We start from the raw sequence: 18,121 nt of genomic DNA on the forward strand, positions 1-18,121 counted from the left end.
CTGTTGGAATATAACTTTCAGGAAATCTGGAACTCCTTGCAGGAAGACATTGAGAGTTTCACCTCTTCTCCTTTTGAAGTACAAACTAAGGTTTAATGTAATTATACTAACTAACTATCTAGTTTTTAATTAAATTTCGCCATAATGGAAAGCCCATAGATCCGTTAACGTGTTATTCTTTGGGAAATGAAATAGCTGGTTTTCCTGTATGTTATTTAGCCTTGAAAATTTTACTTATATATAGGTTTGGAAGAAGTTGGAATTCTCTATACTGTTGAGTACTGAGGTGAATGGACATATCGTGAAATGTATGTATATAAGCTTGTATTCAGAATACTTACATCTTAGTCACTATTTATCCCCTGAAGTTACCTTTTAAGCAAGGTCCAATTAGGGAGTTACTTATTCTGGTAATGAATTGTGACCTTCGGCAGAATAATGCTTCTGTGGTCGATTGCAATCCTAGGTTTGTAGCACATTTGGTATATCAGGCCTTGCTACGGTACATTGTGAATGTACTAAGTCGGAAATGTCCTTTATCATTTCAACCAAATCTATGCAAGGTTTGTCAAAATTGAATTGAATGTCTATTAACAGTATATATGCTTTAGAAATTTTCAAACACAATGCTTTACGCTGATAGATACTCTAACTCAATAAACAAAATCCTCAATAGGGCTAGTTTAAAAGAAAATTTAACTGGAAATATATTATATGACTTGATATATCGAAAGACAAGGATTTGCTTACGAAAAAATATAAGGAAAAACGAACTATACAGCGGGCTTCATGAATATGAAACAACGGTTAATGAACATATAAGGCAAAACGTGGAACATGAAATTGAAGAATCTCAAACACAAGAAAACTCTACATTAAATTCATCACCTCCATATACAATTTCATATCCTTCGTTGCCAACGGAAGCTGCTTTTACTAATAATGAGTCAAGCACAACCTTACAGGAAACTATATCTTCGGATACAATTTTATCGTCAGATAATTTTCTTAACGAAGTACTATCTTCTCATTCTAAAAGCGATATCTGATTTTTAACTATTTATTTAATCTTCTCACGAGTACTTGTAGGTTAATATCAAGTTTGATGTAACTTATTATTTATATTCAATATTAATTGCATTAACGTTCAAATTAAAGCTTAATGAAGCTGAGCATGATTATTTCTTTGCTGTAATTCAATTAGACTTTTGGCGCATTCTTCCAATTCCTTATGGGACGAATAATTATCTTCTTTCGGTGAAGGAGGTTGATTAACTTTGCCCGGGAGAAGTTTTTCGATGTTTTCGGAAGTTTCCGTTTTTCTACTTAGCTTCGGTGGTTTGTTTTCCAAGTTGACTTTACTATCGACAGTCTTCTTTAGGAAAAAAAGTTCAGCTTCACCATTCTGACTTTCACAAAGGGCTATCATCGATTGTCTTTTTGGAAGCATGCCCTCTATATCATTTTCTGAACGTGCACGGAGTAAGCTATTACTTTTACGTAGCGATTGACGTTTATTTTGAAACCAAATTTGCAATTCTCGTGGGGACATGCTCGATTGTAGTTCTTTACTAAGCTCTTGTCTTTCCAAGAGGTTTGGCTTAGGCGTTTTCAAAAAATATTGCTCCAGAATAGATGCTTCAGCATCCGTGGTACGCCGTCTTCTTCGTTTGGCTCGTAGGTCTTCATCTTCCTGATCTCTAACGAGATGCTCATTTAGTTCAGAAGACTCAAATGTATGCTTAGGGGTTGAGATTGTATCTTGCGACATTACTTTGTATAAGTATCCATTGGAAATTATATGGTTAAGGATAAGCTGCTAGTCTTTCAGTTATAGTACGCGCAGCACGCGACGCGTCGCGTCTCAATTACGAAGTTGGTGTTGTAACTATATACGACACCTGATTTTGTATGTTTAAAACAGATAAAGTAAGGATTTGTTACAACTATTTATTAAATTTACTATTCTTGTTCACTTCTCTTACATTACGCAGATATTCAATTGATATTTTTCACACGCTTAAAAGATCACTAGTGAACAGGATGATAAAATGTGTACTTAGTAAGAGCGTCACAACAAAATTATGTCTTACGAGCCATAATTTGGTTAATTTTCAAAAATTTGTTAACTGGAAACATATAACGGCTAAGACAACGTATACTTTGCTAGAATAGAAAATTAATAAATTTAAAATAGCATAATCTATATGCATTATACGTGATTTATATATATTTCTGTTAATATATAGTGAAGTAAGCTTATAGTAGCATAAATAATGGCAGATCCTAAAACTATTGGATTTTTTAAATTGAAATGTAGTAATTATAATGATACTAGTTTGTTTTAGGAACTTACTAGCAATAATGCAGTAAAATTACAATAGACCAGTCTCACAGTCATTAGTAATTGATAGCACGGATTACGACGCCATTTTTGTAGAACATGGCCAGGTATTTAATATTTATGAAACAAGAAAGAATTCGATTTTTTATCCATTTTGCTGTCATTTTGTTGACGCAGCTTTGCCAAATAACAACTGTATTTATTCATATAATGAAAGCAGGTAGAGTAAAAAATGACCCCGCCAGGAGTCGAACCTGGAATCTCCTGATCCGTAGTCAGGCGCCTTAACCATTGGGCCACGAGGCCTTGTTAATTACAGATGCTTCTTTGTAGTTATATAGTTATACACATTTCTTCGAAAGAGTAATTAACAGTAAATAGTTAGGACTAAGTAATTATGGATTGATACCTATTGTAATGTTAGTAAATAGTTGTTTTGCCCTTTTTTAAGCTTCGCTTCTCTATATAATAACTATATTTCCATTTATGCAATGATTATATGCATTTTTGTTTTTTTCAAAACATGAATTGCTTTCCTTTCCTGCTTTCTTAATGTATATATAATGGATAATTATCTTAATAAAAAGCCGTTTTGACATTGTTTAAACGACTCTGTTGGTGATCAGTGATACTAATGGTTCATGTAAACTTTATTATATTTTTCGTTCTCTTTCTTTCGCTATTTTTCATTTTCGTTTCTATTTGTTTGATTTTAATGACAAGCCTGTGGAATTTTGGTATGCGTGTGCCGACGACGTACATACAAAACCAGCAAGGTAATAGGTGCGTAGATTACAAAGCAAACAGAATGTTTATAGAAAAAACCCTTACAACAAGTGGTCGCATGATGTAGTTGGTTATCATGTCGATCTAATAAGTCGAATGTCGCCAGTTCGAGCCTGGCTGTGACCATTGTTTTTTTTTCCTTTTTCCATTTTTTCCCTCTTTCTATTTCTATCTTACATTTACCTTTAATCACTCTTTTTTGGTTTTCTTTTCTTCTTTTTTGTCGTAATGAAATACCTATCTATTTGTATATTTCATCGCAGAGTTGAATGTCCACTGTGCGAAACAAAACAAAACAAAACTAGATGAAATCAAAGTAAACTAAGCTAAATAGTAAATCAAATTAGAACAACATTGAATAACATTGAATAAAGAAAAAAAAAAGGATTCTAATTCAAGTAAAAAGCAAAGGGAAATTTGAAGAAGGTTGAACAGGGAAAAAATTGGACAAGCCAGAACTCGAATCTGGGACCTCTTCCATGCTAAGGAAGCGTGATAACCATCTACACCACATGCCCTTGGTTGATGTCTTGTTCTTTTCTATGTTATGTAAACAGCTCTCTATATCTGACAATTCGAAAATGTGAATCTGTAATTAGGTACTCTTTCGACAAATTTGCGTATTTCAGAGTTGATATATATATATATATATATTCATGACAATTCGACATTCTACATTTGTATGTTACAAGGATTTAAATAAAAAAAGACCAAAAAGGTAGTTTTTATTTTGTTTTGTCGTCTTTAGTTTTTCTTTATTTTTTTTCGTATTGTGAAAGCGAGTGAAGTGGTATGCGTATACATTGATTATTTTGTTTGCTGCTTTAGGCCGTTTTATTATACAAATTCAGGCACACACTTAGAAACAGCTGGTTGAGGATGAACTGGTTGAGGATGAACATGAACATGAGCATGAAACGAGAAAATAATTGTCATCTCATATGTGTTGTTAAACATCAACGAAGGCCGTGTGGTTTAGATGGTTATAATTTCTGCTTAACATTTGATGTTCGCAGACGGTCCCAAGTTCGAGTCTTGGCACGGTCATAGCCTTCAATTTTTTCAATTTTTTCATTTCTTTTTCTTTCGGTGAATTCTATTAGTTGGATCATTGCAGATCTTTTATATAAAAATAATACACACTTGATTTTCGCTGCCTTGTTTGCGGTTGCTGAACGGCATGGTCTGCATCTGTCACCCGTCACACCATGATTTCTTTGCAACTGACGAAGGAAATATCGCTATGGATGCAGACACTAACTGTAGAATTAAAGAAACAATACAAACAAGAAAACACAAGGAAGAAGAAAAATTGAAAAAGGGAAAAGGAAAAACAGAAATTACTCTCCCTCCGGGATTCGAACCCGGGCTGCCAGCGTGACAGGCTGGTGTACTACCCCTATACTAAGGAAGATTTGTTGATATCCACTGCAAGCTTGCAAATAAGAGTACCTACAGGTTGTTAGTCAGTGGAAAAGCTTCTTTGTGTCTTTTGTTTACCTTTTCGTTGTATCCCTTCGTATGATGGAACATGCATTCCTGAAAAACGTGACTCCTTATATATAGAAACCATGTTCAGCAAGAAATGTAATACTAAAATAGTTTACAAGCGAAGAATTCCCCAAAAGCTATCAAATCTACCGAACTGTTCTTTTACTCTTTTTTATGCATTGTCCCTAGTTTATCAAAATCAAGTTCTTAAGTTCAATAACTTTGAGGTAAAAAATACTTGAAACTTGGGAATTGTTGCCTTTAAAAAACGATACTTTACGCAATTTGTGGCATCATCGATACACAAAACCAGCCTGATTTATCCTGGTAATATTGACTTTCACCTTGTTCTTCGCTCATTTTCACTGGTTCGGCAACGAACTACCGATATGCTGATATATCGATGGATCTTTAAAGCTATATCTTCTAGTAACATATCGACATAGATTTAAAACCCAATGACATTTCATCATTGAAGCTATCTATTTCGATTTTCTAATAGTAGGTGTATCCGGTATCTATTTCAACTACTGTTAAAGTATCAAATATAATATATATATATATATTGACCATTTTCACTTTTCCCATATTCTGGTATAACAAATCATTTACTCATCCTCTCTTATTCGGTCATTATTGCTTCTCTATTCTTCTTACTTTAGAAGTCGCTTGACAAAAGGAGAATTTTAGCATTTAAGCATCTCATATATGCATGTGGATCTACGCAACGGCAATCTATATCATTCAAATAATTTTGTTTTTTTAAAATGTTTTATAGATCTTATTTTAGTAGCAAGAATTTATTTGCGAAAGATGTTAAGCATAGAATTCTTGAGTAATTTACCAAGCAACCTTCTCAACTTCAAGAAAATATCCTTTTCGCGCTATTGCTTAACTTTTAGCCACTGAGATAGATTTATAAGCACCCGTTTAATTCATCTATAATATAAAATTTGTCAGAAGCATTCTGCAATGCTTGCCTTTGATTGTCGCCAGATGGCTTTGTTCATTAAGATACCAAGGATCATCGATTTTATAAATTATATTGTTCGTAACCTTTATTTATTCTTATTGAATTTAAACTTCTTTATTTTTGTTTTCATTCATTGTAAGTTCGTTAAAATATTGACTTAGTCAAAGTCATATGCCAATCAGTGTACGTCATTTAGATCCAATTCGGTTGTTAAAAATAATATAGCGACTCTTTATTCAATTGATCGTCAGAACCAACACCATAGCTGAGTTTTAGAAATAGTGCTTTAAAGGAACACTTCTAGTATGAACCATTATAGGTATAGGTATGAACACTAAATAGTTGTTTAAGGTTGCATATAATAACAGAAGACTTTATCCTAATTACATTTATTAGTTTGGTGACCAAGTAGCGTCATCAATATCATAACAATATATTTTGAATATGCAGATATGCAAACTATTTACTCAGAACTAGAGTAGATCAAGTGTATGAATGGAATGGACTTGTCTTGCGAGCATTTTCTTTGGTGATATGAATATATAATATATAATATATAATATATAATGTATGATGATATGATGATAGTCTTATCTGTTTGGATTAGTTAAACTGCAGTCGTCTAATAAATAGAGAACGAAAAATGCAAGCGTAAAGACGGAAAGACTCGTCGATAAAGTTCAGGCAGAGGATTCAAAATAAAGATACTATTTTGACTTGATATAAAGAGTTAAACGGATTGTCTAGTTTATTACAGTTCACGGTCTTACGGCAGGTAATCTAATTGAATTATCCTCAATAGACCCAAAATTAACTATGATTATTTAGCCGACTTTTGTTATATTAGGCATGAACAATCTGATGATGATGAGATAAAAACCTGAGCACATAGAAATTACTGCTTACGCAGCTACTTTCCGAGTATCCCCTTAAAACATAATGGGGTCATGAATATGGTTGAATATATAAGAAATAACTATTGATAAGCGCGCTTCCGGATACATACGTAATTCTCCTAATTAATACGAAAGCAATAACCGAGAAAGTTGTTTTTTTTTATTTAATTTATTCGACCAAGGCGAAGAAGCACTCCTTGATCTTTTTTTAGATGCAAATCTCAATAGATCATGTGTCAGGGACTTGTTGGTTATATGAATCAACTTAAACTGAGCGAGTATTCCCCGTATGAATACAACGTACCCTCTCATCATGTTTCTCGTTATTTTGCAAATTGAACTAAATTAGAATAAAATATTACAGGTTTAGTAGTGTTTGTATCCCAGATATGTATTGATGACTTGGGGATTAAAAAAGTAGAAAAAGTTACTGAAAGGGGTGGGACTCGAACCCACGAGCTTTCGCACTAGTGCCTTAAACTAGCTCCATAACCACTCGGACACCCTTCCATCTGTTGATAGATGTTTATAATTACAAAATCTATACGGTATGTGCTATGTGCTTCCTTTGATATACATCTTTTATCCATGACACACCCCTCAGTATCGTACTCTATTCCCTACCTCGGGAAAGTACTACTACCCTATTCCTTAACACGAATACTCTTTGATATCATATTTTCGATCGTCATAGTAAATTATTGCGGAAATAAACTCGCTTCATACAGACACCGCAATGTGCGTCTCCGTTGCAATATTTCTCAGGCCTAAATAGGAGAATAGTATAGAATGAGGTTTCTCACCATTGAGAGGAACAATATTCAAAGTGGCGTATTGCTGATGAATTGTAAATACATAAGCAAGCTATTAAGAAGAAAAGCTTTCTAACTTTAAGAAAGAATATAATCATACTTGTGCAAACATCAATACTTCAAAGATAATAAACAAAAAATTTCCGTTGCGGGGAGTCGAACCCCGGCCGCGTCGGTGAAAGCGACGAATCCTAGCCGTTGGACCACAACGGATTACTTGATAAGTACAATTACTATATTATATAGAATAAAATACATTTACAGTAAGTTTGTCTACAGTCATTCTTCATGACTGATGTCAAATCGTCAAGCCTAGCTCTTCACATACGGGACCTATCCATGTATGTCAGTAAATCCAATGCAATCTAGCCTTCATTACCCTCAACATTCTACATGGACGCGTTCTTTCCTCCCTCATTAGACTTCTGTGTTATCTGTTTTCCTTTTAAATCTGTGACGTCAAAATATAACTAATTCTTTTATCTTTACAGACAACCTAATTGTTTAGGCAGATATTGGTATTAAAAAAGTTTTATTCGAGTTTTAATATATAATATGTATTTTAGGTGTTACAGTAAAATTTATCGATGTGGTGTTTATTGAAAAGATCAGTATAGATAAACTCGAAACTAAGTGGAATGCTAACTTTCCTAAATTCCTGATTTACATATTTAAAACATGCATCGTATCGCCTATATATAGTCACCGAATCAATTAAGATGAGTACCTCAACTAGTAGTAGTTAACGTAACCTTCCTGTAATAGACTTTAACTTTATGGAACTCAGAATTGACTTAGCTATGGAATTTCTGAATGGTTTCTAAATTGCCTACATTATATGCTGATGATACAGCTTTAAGTATTCGGTATAGCCTTAAAATCATCATAATTTCCCCCTCCCTAAACTAACTCGTTGTTGATTTCCTTCAAAGTACAAAACTTTGTAGCCATCGTGGTATTATTCTCTGCTTACTCACAAGTAAAATTACAATAGTTAACTTTTAGTACGACGATGAGCTTTGAAAACTAGTTTGTCATCACTCTTAATTTGTATATATACAACCTTAATGATCAACCTAAGATAGTTTCCGAAAAAAATTTATCTTAGTACATACAATCAATCATATATAACGTTCATTATAGGCAAGGATTAGACGTAAATTTTCAACTTTAGTGTATAAAATTATGAAAATAAACTACTAAGGGTAGTTGGTGTAATATTCCGTAAATAGTATAGTTCAGAGAATAATAAATGTATTGGGATAATATACTTTTAGGTGACATTGTATATGGTTCGAATTATCAATAATATTGCAATTTTAAGTTGTAAGCGATCAAGTATTAAATAAAAAATTTTGTACGCATAATTAATATCAACAAAAGCTAAAATGTCATTCTTTTGTGATTAAAATATAAACGATTCGAAAGTTACAAAAACATTGCTTTTTCACATGCTTTCTGCTTTGGATAATAAGCTTCTTATTTATTTACTCTCGTCAAATGAATTGAATAAAGATCAGCTTTATAATATGCTGGCCAGGTCATATATAGATGGCTTAATACAATACCAATAAAACTTTTATACAAGAAGCGCCCTATCTCGCTATTCATGTATTATTTGTCAAGTAAGTCTTAAAGCCAACACAAATTGTGAAGTCACGTTTTTCCTGCTTCTTGTCTTATATTTATAAGAAAAAATAAAAAAGGAAAAGAAAAAGAAAAAGAGACGAAAAGAAATCTGGTGTTCATGGTCATCACAATTGGATACACTTATTAGCTTTTCTTTATGCTTCATATACTGGGTGAAAAAAAGGAAAAGTTACGAAGATTGCATAAATCTGTTATTCCAGTTACAAAGAGATTGAAATCTTCCCTTACAATACCAATTTGTTAATCGTTTGTCTAAATCAAAGAAGATCACTTTATTCAATAGGATCTCCCTTTCTCTTCTACTTGCTAAGGTGTTGGAACTTGTTAAAAGGTTTCCTAGGTTTTTCTTTTTGAATCTCAAAATGAGTGTTTTATATGAGTGCAAAATTGATTTATTTTTAATGAAAATAGTGCTCCCTGTCTAAGCGTTATCTGAAATTTCGATTTCAGTCATAAAGCTTCTGCTGACACGTTCGTAAATCGTCCATAATCTGTCATGTCTGTTATCAGTAGTAGAATCCAAACACCTGTTTAAAATTTTAATGCTTCAGACGTATTTATGTTTACTTCAATGAGAATTAATAATGATAATCCTTCAGTCAATAATACTAAATACATACAGAAGTATCGACACAGAATCCTGAGCTACATAATATAATACTTCGGGTATGAATATATTAGGTTCTAAAAATATATAACTATTCATAAGAAACTAACTATCTTTTGCTAATTAGTATTAAAGCAGAAAATATCAGGGGTCTAGTTTAAAAACGGCTTTAGCCTGATACAAAATAAGGAAAAAATAAACACCACATATAACAACAAACAAGTAAAAAACTTTAGTCTATATAAGAACTAAAAATGGAGCACAAAACAAAAAAAAAAAAAAAACGAAAAACAATGTTCTTACAAGATTTAGCAAAATCATGTTTTGTGCCTCAAAAGGTATACTCAGCGGTATCTAACGTATTAAACAAATTTAAGAATATAATATATTGTGCAACAAAGATATGGTATCAAAATATACAACCAAACATCATAGTACAAAAAATTTTACAGTTATAATGCACCACGGCGGTTCACATTGCGTGGTAAAACATGAAGATTCGGTATGCTTTTATAACAAACCATTTTAAGCAAATCTTGATTGAATCAAGTAGATCATGAATAATCCAGTTGTGATTTAAATTGCTGGTTTCAGTTCAATTCGCTGATTCCAGGCGACTAAAAATAGAGAGTGTACTTGCGCTGCACTGGACTTGACTGAACTGGGGACATTATTAAGGACGGTATATTCTGTTACTGAAAAGCATTTCCTATCTTTTTTTTTTTTTTTTTAAATGGAGTTTAGACGTCGATTTTTATAAACAAATTTATTAGAAGTTTGAAAGTTTTTCATTGGTTTTAAAGACTGATTATTAGTTATTTAAGATACTTAAAACAGAAGCACAATACCATGTAGTACCATAAGTACCTCTACTTTTTGAAATAGTTATTTAATGTTATGTAGTTTAGATTGCAGTTGATATCAACAAATCTTCCTTAGTATAGGGGTAGTACACCAGCCTGTCACGCTGGCAGCCCGGGTTCGAATCCCGGAGGGAGAGTAATTTCTGTTTTTCCTTTTCCCTTTTTCAATTTTTCTTCTTCCTTGTGTTTTCTTGTTTGTATTGTTTCTTTAATTCTACAGTTAGTGTCTGCATCCATAGCGATATTTCCTTCGTCAGTTGCAAAGAAATCATGGTGTGACGGGTGACAGATGCAGACCATGCCGTTCAGCAACCGCAAACAAGGCAGCGAAAATCAAGTGTGTATTATTTTTATATAAAAGATCTGCAATGATCCAACTAATAGAATTCACCGAAAGAAAAAGAAATGAAAAAATTGAAAAAATTGAAGGCTATGACCGTGCCAAGACTCGAACTTGGGACCGTCTGCGAACATCAAATGTTAAGCAGAAATTATAACCATCTAAACCACACGGCCTTCGTTGATGTTTAACAACACATATTAATTTTGATACTTCAAGCTATGAGATGACAATTATTCTCTCGTTTCATGCTCATGTTCATGTTCATCCTCAACCAGCTGTTTCTAAGTGTGTGCAGTTTTCCAACACAATAGCCTGAATTTGTATAATAAAACGGCCTAAAGCAGCAAACAAAATAATCAATGTATACGCATACCACTTCACTCGCTTTCACAATACGAAAAAAATAAAGAAAAACTAAAGACGACAAAACAAAATAAAAACTACCTTTTTGGTCTTTTTTTATTTAAATCCTTGTAACATACAAATGTAGAATGTCGAATTGTCATGAATATATATATATATATATATCAACTCTGAAATGCGCAAATTTGTTGAAAGAGTACCAAATTACAGATTCACATTTTCGAATAGTCAGATATAGAGTGCTGTTTACATAACATAGAAAAGAACAAGACATCAACCAAGGGCATGTGGTGTAGATGGTTATCACGCTTCCTTAGCATGGAAGAGGTCCCAGATTCGAGTTCTGGCTTGTCCAATTTTTTCCCTGTTCAACCTTCTTCAAATTTCCCTTTGCTTTTTACTTGAATTAGAATCCTTTTTTTTTTTTCTTTATTCAATGTTGTTCTAATTTGCTTTACTATTTAGCTTAGTTTACTATGATTTCATCTAGTTTTGTTTTGTTTCGCACAGTGGTCATTCAACTCTGCGATAAAATATACAAATAGATAGGTATTTCATTACGAGAAAAAAAAGAAAAGAAAAACAAAAAGAGAGTGATTAAAGGTAAATGTAAGATAGAAAAATAGAAAGAGGAAAAAAAAAGAAAAAAGAAAAAAGAAAAAAAACAATGGTCACAGCCAGGCTCGAACTGGCGACATTCGACTTATTAGATCGACATGATAACCAACTACATCATGCGACCACTTGTTGTAAGTGCTCTTTTTATAAACGTTCTGTTCGCTTTGTAATCTACGCACCTATTACCTTGCTGGTTACTGGTTTTGTACGTACGTCGGCACACGCATACCAAAAATTCCACAGGCTTGTCATTAAAATCAAACAAATAGAAACGAAAATGAAAAATAGAAAAAGTAAAAGTAAAAGAAAAAGAAAGTGAAAGAGAAAGAAAAAATATAATAAATTGAAAATAGTGTGGACTTGAATAAAGTTTACTATGAACCATTAATATCACTGATCACAAACAGAGTCCTAGAAAGTAAAGTGTATCTTTATGCTTCGCTTTGTTTTTTTATTTTTTTTTAATTATTTTTTTGCTTTTCTTATCGACCAAAGAGCGATTACTTAGTTACAACGATGGCTGGACATATATGTCACATTATTCTAGCATCATCCTAGGATGTAGTATTAAGATACAAAAAACGGTTATTAGAAGAAGCGAAAGAATCAAGCAATATTAAAACTCAAACAGAGATGGATCAAAGCATAATAAAGGAAGCTATCTTCAACGAAGGCCTCGTGGCCCAATGGTCAAGGCGCCTGACTACGGATCAGGAGATTCCAGGTTCGACTCCTGGCGGGGTCAAATTTCTTTTTCTTTTGCTGTCTTCTTTATTTATGTTTCGCTGTTTGTTTCTTCTTCTCTTTGCATCCTTTGGCTTCTTATTTTCGTTATTAATCTTAAATAAATAGGTTTCCGTTGTTTTTTTTTTTTTTTTTTTTTTTTGGATTGGTTTGGTTTGTTACACATACTTTGTCTACCGTGCTATATAAAATAGGACTTATTCTACATGAGGTATCGTGACTAGCCCAGTGAATGTACATTTCAATTCATTTTTATTTTCAAATCTCTTATACTCAGATTCTATTCCGAAGCTACGCAGAACATCACGTGGCCGTATGTAAAGTTTCTTTCTCTTTTCTTCATACGAAAATTCTTCTGATATTCTAGTAGTGCGAAAGTTATATTCCAAGATTAGCCTGCTTCATAGCTTGTACCTTCTTATAAAGTACGTAAGTTTATTAACTCTTATAAGTACGGTTATGATAAAAAGCTAAGCCGTACTGAAGTTAATGTAATATAACTTTTATTAGACAGGATGCGTTAATTTGTAATATGAAATCATATAATTGAAGCACAGAAAATGCTAATATTTTCTACTTGACTGAATGAAGAAGTATCGGAAATGAATATTTAGTCAGAAATTTAAGATGTGTTATTAAAAAGGCTACTCCAGTATGGATAACGAAATTTACAGCTAGGCAGGAATCAGTATAAGTGGTTGGTATGAAATCTTTCTTTATGTGTCTAATACTAATTTAAAGCTCAGTATTTCCTTTGGTTATAGTTTCTTCATCGATGTTCTTTAAAATAGGAACATGTGAAAATTTTAAATAAGCGATGCATACCATATGATACACATTGCAATAGAATATAATATGCTACGCCAATGCGCAGATGATTTCGTACTCTACCGTCTTTCTTTATCGAGTCTCAAGGAATATATAGTTCAAGCTTTTGAAGACAAATATCATAAACCTTATTACTGTAGTATAAAACACATAACCTGCAATTTCTTGCAAAAATTTTAGGTGAATTTTGCTTTTCTTGATGTTCGTCACAGTCATCTTTTATTCTACATTCCCTTTATACTATATATTTTTTTTTTGTTCATTCCGTAATCGACTCTTTAAGGACATCAACAGTTTGGCTAATCAAGCATAGGTCACTCACTTCTACTCGAACCATGTTATAACGAAATATCGAGAATCGTCAAGTTAATTGATATGAGCCTTCTACTGTAACAGCAACTTTAGCTTATATAAGACCTTACAAATTGTTAAACATACGTTGGCCGTTTGGTCTAGTGGTATGATACCATCTTAGGGTGATGGTGGTCCTGGGTTCGATTCCCAGAACAGCCCTGTTTTTACTTAATCATTTGAAAAATTTTTTATAGACTCAAAACCAGAGCTGCCTATAGTTTGTGGGCTATGACAAATTACAATAATGTCATATAAACCTTTTATTTTGTTCCCGTTGGCTTTACGAGGATAAACATACCCAGTATAAGATATATTAACGTTTTGCAGCTATAACGGATGTTAATGTTAGAGACCTTAAGCGAAATTACTAATGTTTTCACATTATTCTTTTTATCCTATGAATCTCACTTATTACAAATTCTAACCAGCCGAGGCTGGCTATTAAAAGAAATCTAAATTCAAAGCATCATCGTTGTCGAATTCAAGTAAACTTGAAAGGCATATAAATATTGACTATTGAAGTTTAAATCTACAAGGTGAAGCTTTGCTTTTCTAAATAATTAAAAAGTGCTTACGCCTTAGTGCATCGGATCCTGAAACCTAACACTATTCGAACTGAGTAATACGAAAATATCCAACTTGGTACAACTGTAACTATGGTTCTACTGATAAAGCGTTCGCATAACAAGTGAGATTTAACTTACGGCGGAATATGGAATAGTGAAATAAACTGACTCCTAAAATATATCTTTCATTCTAACTTTAATTTAGATGATCCCACACAAATATCTTTGAAGTCAAACAATATGAACTTCCAAAGACAATATGCTTTTTCCACGGCATGTTTGACCGTATGACCAGACATTTATTCTGCCCAACTCACCTTATGTAATTAGTTAGACAAATTAATACTATTATTTGCGGCAAAAGCAAAGTTTTAACACTGTAATTTATGTTTTACATATGCTATACGAAAGGTTTCGCCAGTTGATACAAACGTTACCATATCCTTTACGCCATAGCCATCGCAATATACAAAACTAATACGCAGTATCTGTTTACAAAGTTATGAATGACAATGAAAAATACAAGACCTTTACGTAGGTTCTGACACTGCTGACTCCTGTATACATGCACTTTACTTTCTTTAGTATAATTTTAACAAAATATACATCGCGCTTAAATTAATAATAAAAAATCCCTTGGATTGCTTGCTAAAAATAAAGTTGTCACAGGTGAACTTTTCCATCTTTGAGCATAAACAAATCTGTGGAAAATTAGTGTATCTTTTTATTTAACTGTACGTAAAACTGAATTCTTAGAAATATTCAGAGAATAGTAACATATTACAAGGATCTGATTCACTAAATAACTTATGTAGGCTGTATATTATTAGACAGTCAGATTTTTCAATCTGAAGATTTGAGCTTTCGATTAGAGGTATATCTATCTTTCAAAGATCAATTAAAATCGTACGTTCTATTTTAATGGTATGTCTACATGTATCATCTCCTAACCTTGATAAGGTGTTTAATATAGAATAGTATTACTGTATCATGCTATTGTAATATCATAATACCGTTATGAGAAAGGTTCACAGAGTTAAATAAAGATCCTTTACTAGCATATCTTTCGAAATAATATTTGCATTGAAGTTTATCCAATAACATTTTAAAAATTTCAGACCGATTTTTTTTTGTTTCATGTCCGTTATAGGAAGCTGTGTAAATATGATAATTGTCATACACATAGTACCAAGCAACTACAATTTAGTTACTATTTGATAATTTTTTAGGACGAGACCAATATTTTATACTCTAGGAATAAAGCTGGTAAGGTAAGAACATCCTAATGTTCGATTAATCACCATGCAAACAGTACTTATGAAACAATTGAATAGCAATATATAAAAAAAAGGTATTCAATGCTCTAAATCGCTGTTGACGAGAATAAAAACTAGATTATAATAATTTTAATGGAAATAAACTCTTTAAAGAATGCATTATATACTCATGGACTTCTGCTTTTATATATCAGATTCTTATGCTTCAAGTACTAATAGTCCTATTTAAATTGACTTTAAGGGAAACAACGAGTGCTTATAAATTTTCGGCAATATACTTTGAGTTTAGAGTTTTCTGAAGTTTTATGTACTTCAATTCAAAAAGATCAATGCGTCATACTCTAACAAGTAATTCTAAACTTCTTTTGATGCTACATCGTTAAAGACATAGAAGACCCTGATTTTGATTACTAAGAAAATGCAAGTAACGGTTTGTGAGTCTGATCGGCAGACAAACATAAAGTTACGTTTAATGACAATTAAGACACGGATTGTCCTTTCAACAACTTAGTGCGGACTACGAAAATCGATTGAGTCAAAAATTACGAGTGTGACAGGACTCGAACCTGCAACCTTTGGTGCCGAAAACCAACGCCCTAACCATTAGGCTACACACCCAGATTCTAATTTTTCTTTTTTTATAAACTATTTAAAACGTTTTGTAGTTCAAGTTATTCCTTAGGCACTGATCTTTTGGCTAGAAGTGGTATATTTTCTGAACAGTGAACAAATTCTTGCAGTAACGATCTACTTTCTGTGTGCTTATCCTTTATTTTGTATACAAAGAGAAACACCATGTAATAATGAAATTTATATGATAATAGATACTAAAACGAGTTGCCTTCTCCATGATATTCGCAACTAATGATCGACACATCCGTTTGCTTGAATCAATAATCGTAGAGTTTGTAATCTCTTAGATTAAGTTTTACTTAAGCGACTTTTTGGATTGGATAGGTTGACAAATTTCAGTGAGTAATTCTATCACCTACCTCTTTTCGTAGAAGTTCTTGCAACCAATGCATAGAGCATATTTGAATAATGTTATGAATTGTATGAACTAGCTTGACGAAGAATAAAGTATCACTTCTTATATTTATTTGCCAAGACATAATCGAAAATCGCTTGCTGTTCTACAGAATGGATATATCAGCTGCTTCTACCAACATTCTACACGCGCAGATGAATGATACATTTGATCAATTTTATCTATATAGTGCGTCCTTTTCGGATTCCATAACTTTCATAATTCGTTTGATGCAAGAAAAATACTTTTATGACATCGTGGCGACTGACCCACATTGGGAGGATCAAAACACAGTAAATACTTCTTTTTCAGCAAGAATTTTCGAAGTTCGCTCGTATATGTGTATATGTTCCAACCAAATGCTGATAAACAAAGCAAACAAAGGAACAGACTATTTTCCGTGGTTATTGGTCAAGTTCGACAAGAAACACTTGTTCATATCTTCATGACTCCAAAATGCTCAACTCTCTTTCAAAAAAAAAAAAAAAAAAAGATACAGAGTCATACAACTGAGCATGCTATAAAGCATATATATATATATGTGTGTGTGTGAGTGTGTGTGTTTTGGTAAAGACTATTAATGATCTAACTATATAAGAATGAAATGACATTTTGAAGACTGCATTGCAATAATCCTTCGTAAAAACGAATAGCGTGTGGATAATATCAGCGAAGAATAAAAATGCAACTGACGTCCTCTGATGTCAGAGTAAAATTACTTGCTGATTTCAGCTTTTACAAACTATAAAGTTCTAAACATCTAATGAGGTTTCCAATTTAGGCACTTTTATATCGCAATTGACGTGACTTGACCTGAATCAGTTTGACTTGAATCAAATCAGTATGCTGTTTTCAAGTCATGTATTGTCCTAATTTGCTCTTTCTTTTCTTTTCTTTTCTGCTCTGTTCTGTTCATACAGTAAGTAATGTATGTAATCTAATGTAATGATATCGACGAAAAGCCAACCGCTGTGGTACAATAGCAGCCAGGTTGCAAGCGGCATGGAAAAGGAAAAAACAATCATTGTGATACAAAGATAAGGTTAAAATCGGTACGAATTTGTTTCAAATGCTTGTCTTCACCAGCTTGGTTCCTTAAGCGAAATGTATACGATTATGGAGACATAGATACGATTCCATATCTTTCAAAATCATTATCACTAACGTCAAGCCATGATTGTAATCTCCACATGTATGCATGTACATTTTGAGCTTATGTGCATAAACAGTTCATTTAAATTTCATGAAACCGCCAAGCAGTGACGAATGGCTTGAAAAAACGAGTACCTTCATCGTACAGATACCAACACATGATTCTTTCTCTCACAGTATCTTTTTATAGTGCCTTTTATTTGAAATATGTGGATTGACACCATCGTATAATATTTAGCCTTTTGACGTATTCTCCTGGTGAATGCAAGGAAAAAGGGTAACAAGCTTAGACGAACTAGACGAACAGTATAAGAGATCATAGCATGACCAAAGCTACATTCCAGAAGATGGATTAACTTAGCTCTAACTGCAAAGGCTACGTGATTCTTAGTGTAAACTACATCTGACAGGATACATTCAGCGAAAT

General features: G+C 32.7%; 2 protein-coding genes and 14 non-coding genes across 16 annotated transcripts; 7 read left to right on the top strand and 9 right to left on the bottom strand.

The window, feature by feature from the left end:
• Positions 1–413: 413 nt before the first annotated feature.
• On the top strand, positions 414–1,049 carry SOCG_04924 (meiotic recombination protein Rec6; the record flags this gene model as incomplete). The annotated part of the gene is made up of 2 exons (XM_013164071.1): positions 414–563; positions 612–1,049. The coding sequence occupies 2 exons, from the start codon at positions 414–416 to the stop codon at positions 1,047–1,049; spliced, it is 588 nt and encodes a 195-aa protein (XP_013019525.1).
• Positions 1,050–1,074: 25 nt separating this feature from the next.
• On the bottom strand, positions 1,075–1,841 carry SOCG_04925 (MBF complex negative regulatory component Yox1). Its single transcript, XM_013164072.1, has one exon. It carries the CDS (start codon positions 1,769–1,771, stop codon positions 1,160–1,162), a length of 612 nt encoding a protein of 203 aa, XP_013019526.1. The 5' UTR covers positions 1,772–1,841; the 3' UTR covers positions 1,075–1,159.
• A 736-nt stretch (positions 1,842–2,577) lies between these two features.
• SOCG_16267 lies at positions 2,578–2,650 on the bottom strand. Its single transcript has one exon. It is a non-coding gene; the product is annotated as a tRNA-Arg (tRNA).
• A 532-nt stretch (positions 2,651–3,182) lies between these two features.
• Positions 3,183–3,256, top strand: SOCG_16268. The gene has a single exon. It is a non-coding gene; the product is annotated as a tRNA-Ile (tRNA).
• A 318-nt stretch (positions 3,257–3,574) lies between these two features.
• Positions 3,575–3,648, bottom strand: SOCG_16269. Its single transcript has one exon. It is a non-coding gene; the product is annotated as a tRNA-Ala (tRNA).
• A 446-nt stretch (positions 3,649–4,094) lies between these two features.
• On the top strand, positions 4,095–4,177 carry SOCG_16270. Its single transcript has one exon. It is a non-coding gene; the product is annotated as a tRNA-Val (tRNA).
• A 296-nt stretch (positions 4,178–4,473) lies between these two features.
• Positions 4,474–4,544, bottom strand: SOCG_16271. The gene has a single exon. It is a non-coding gene; the product is annotated as a tRNA-Asp (tRNA).
• Positions 4,545–6,921: 2,377 nt separating this feature from the next.
• Positions 6,922–7,000, bottom strand: SOCG_16272. Its single transcript has one exon. It is a non-coding gene; the product is annotated as a tRNA-Leu (tRNA).
• A 443-nt stretch (positions 7,001–7,443) lies between these two features.
• SOCG_16273 lies at positions 7,444–7,515 on the bottom strand. Its single transcript has one exon. It is a non-coding gene; the product is annotated as a tRNA-Glu (tRNA).
• A 2,973-nt stretch (positions 7,516–10,488) lies between these two features.
• Positions 10,489–10,559, top strand: SOCG_16274. Its single transcript has one exon. It is a non-coding gene; the product is annotated as a tRNA-Asp (tRNA).
• Positions 10,560–10,855: 296 nt separating this feature from the next.
• Positions 10,856–10,938, bottom strand: SOCG_16275. The gene has a single exon. It is a non-coding gene; the product is annotated as a tRNA-Val (tRNA).
• Positions 10,939–11,409: 471 nt separating this feature from the next.
• Positions 11,410–11,483, top strand: SOCG_16276. Its single transcript has one exon. It is a non-coding gene; the product is annotated as a tRNA-Ala (tRNA).
• Positions 11,484–11,796: 313 nt separating this feature from the next.
• On the bottom strand, positions 11,797–11,870 carry SOCG_16277. Its single transcript has one exon. It is a non-coding gene; the product is annotated as a tRNA-Ile (tRNA).
• A 548-nt stretch (positions 11,871–12,418) lies between these two features.
• Positions 12,419–12,491, top strand: SOCG_16278. Its single transcript has one exon. It is a non-coding gene; the product is annotated as a tRNA-Arg (tRNA).
• A 1,268-nt stretch (positions 12,492–13,759) lies between these two features.
• Positions 13,760–13,831, top strand: SOCG_16279. The gene has a single exon. It is a non-coding gene; the product is annotated as a tRNA-Pro (tRNA).
• Positions 13,832–16,060: 2,229 nt separating this feature from the next.
• On the bottom strand, positions 16,061–16,133 carry SOCG_16280. Its single transcript has one exon. It is a non-coding gene; the product is annotated as a tRNA-Arg (tRNA).
• Between the last annotated feature and the right edge of the window lie 1,988 nt (positions 16,134–18,121).

The sequence above is a fragment of the Schizosaccharomyces octosporus genome, assembly GCF_000150505.1.
Source record: "Schizosaccharomyces octosporus yFS286 unplaced genomic scaffold supercont6.2, whole genome shotgun sequence".
In the NCBI taxonomy this organism is placed as follows: domain Eukaryota; kingdom Fungi; phylum Ascomycota; class Schizosaccharomycetes; order Schizosaccharomycetales; family Schizosaccharomycetaceae; genus Schizosaccharomyces; species Schizosaccharomyces octosporus.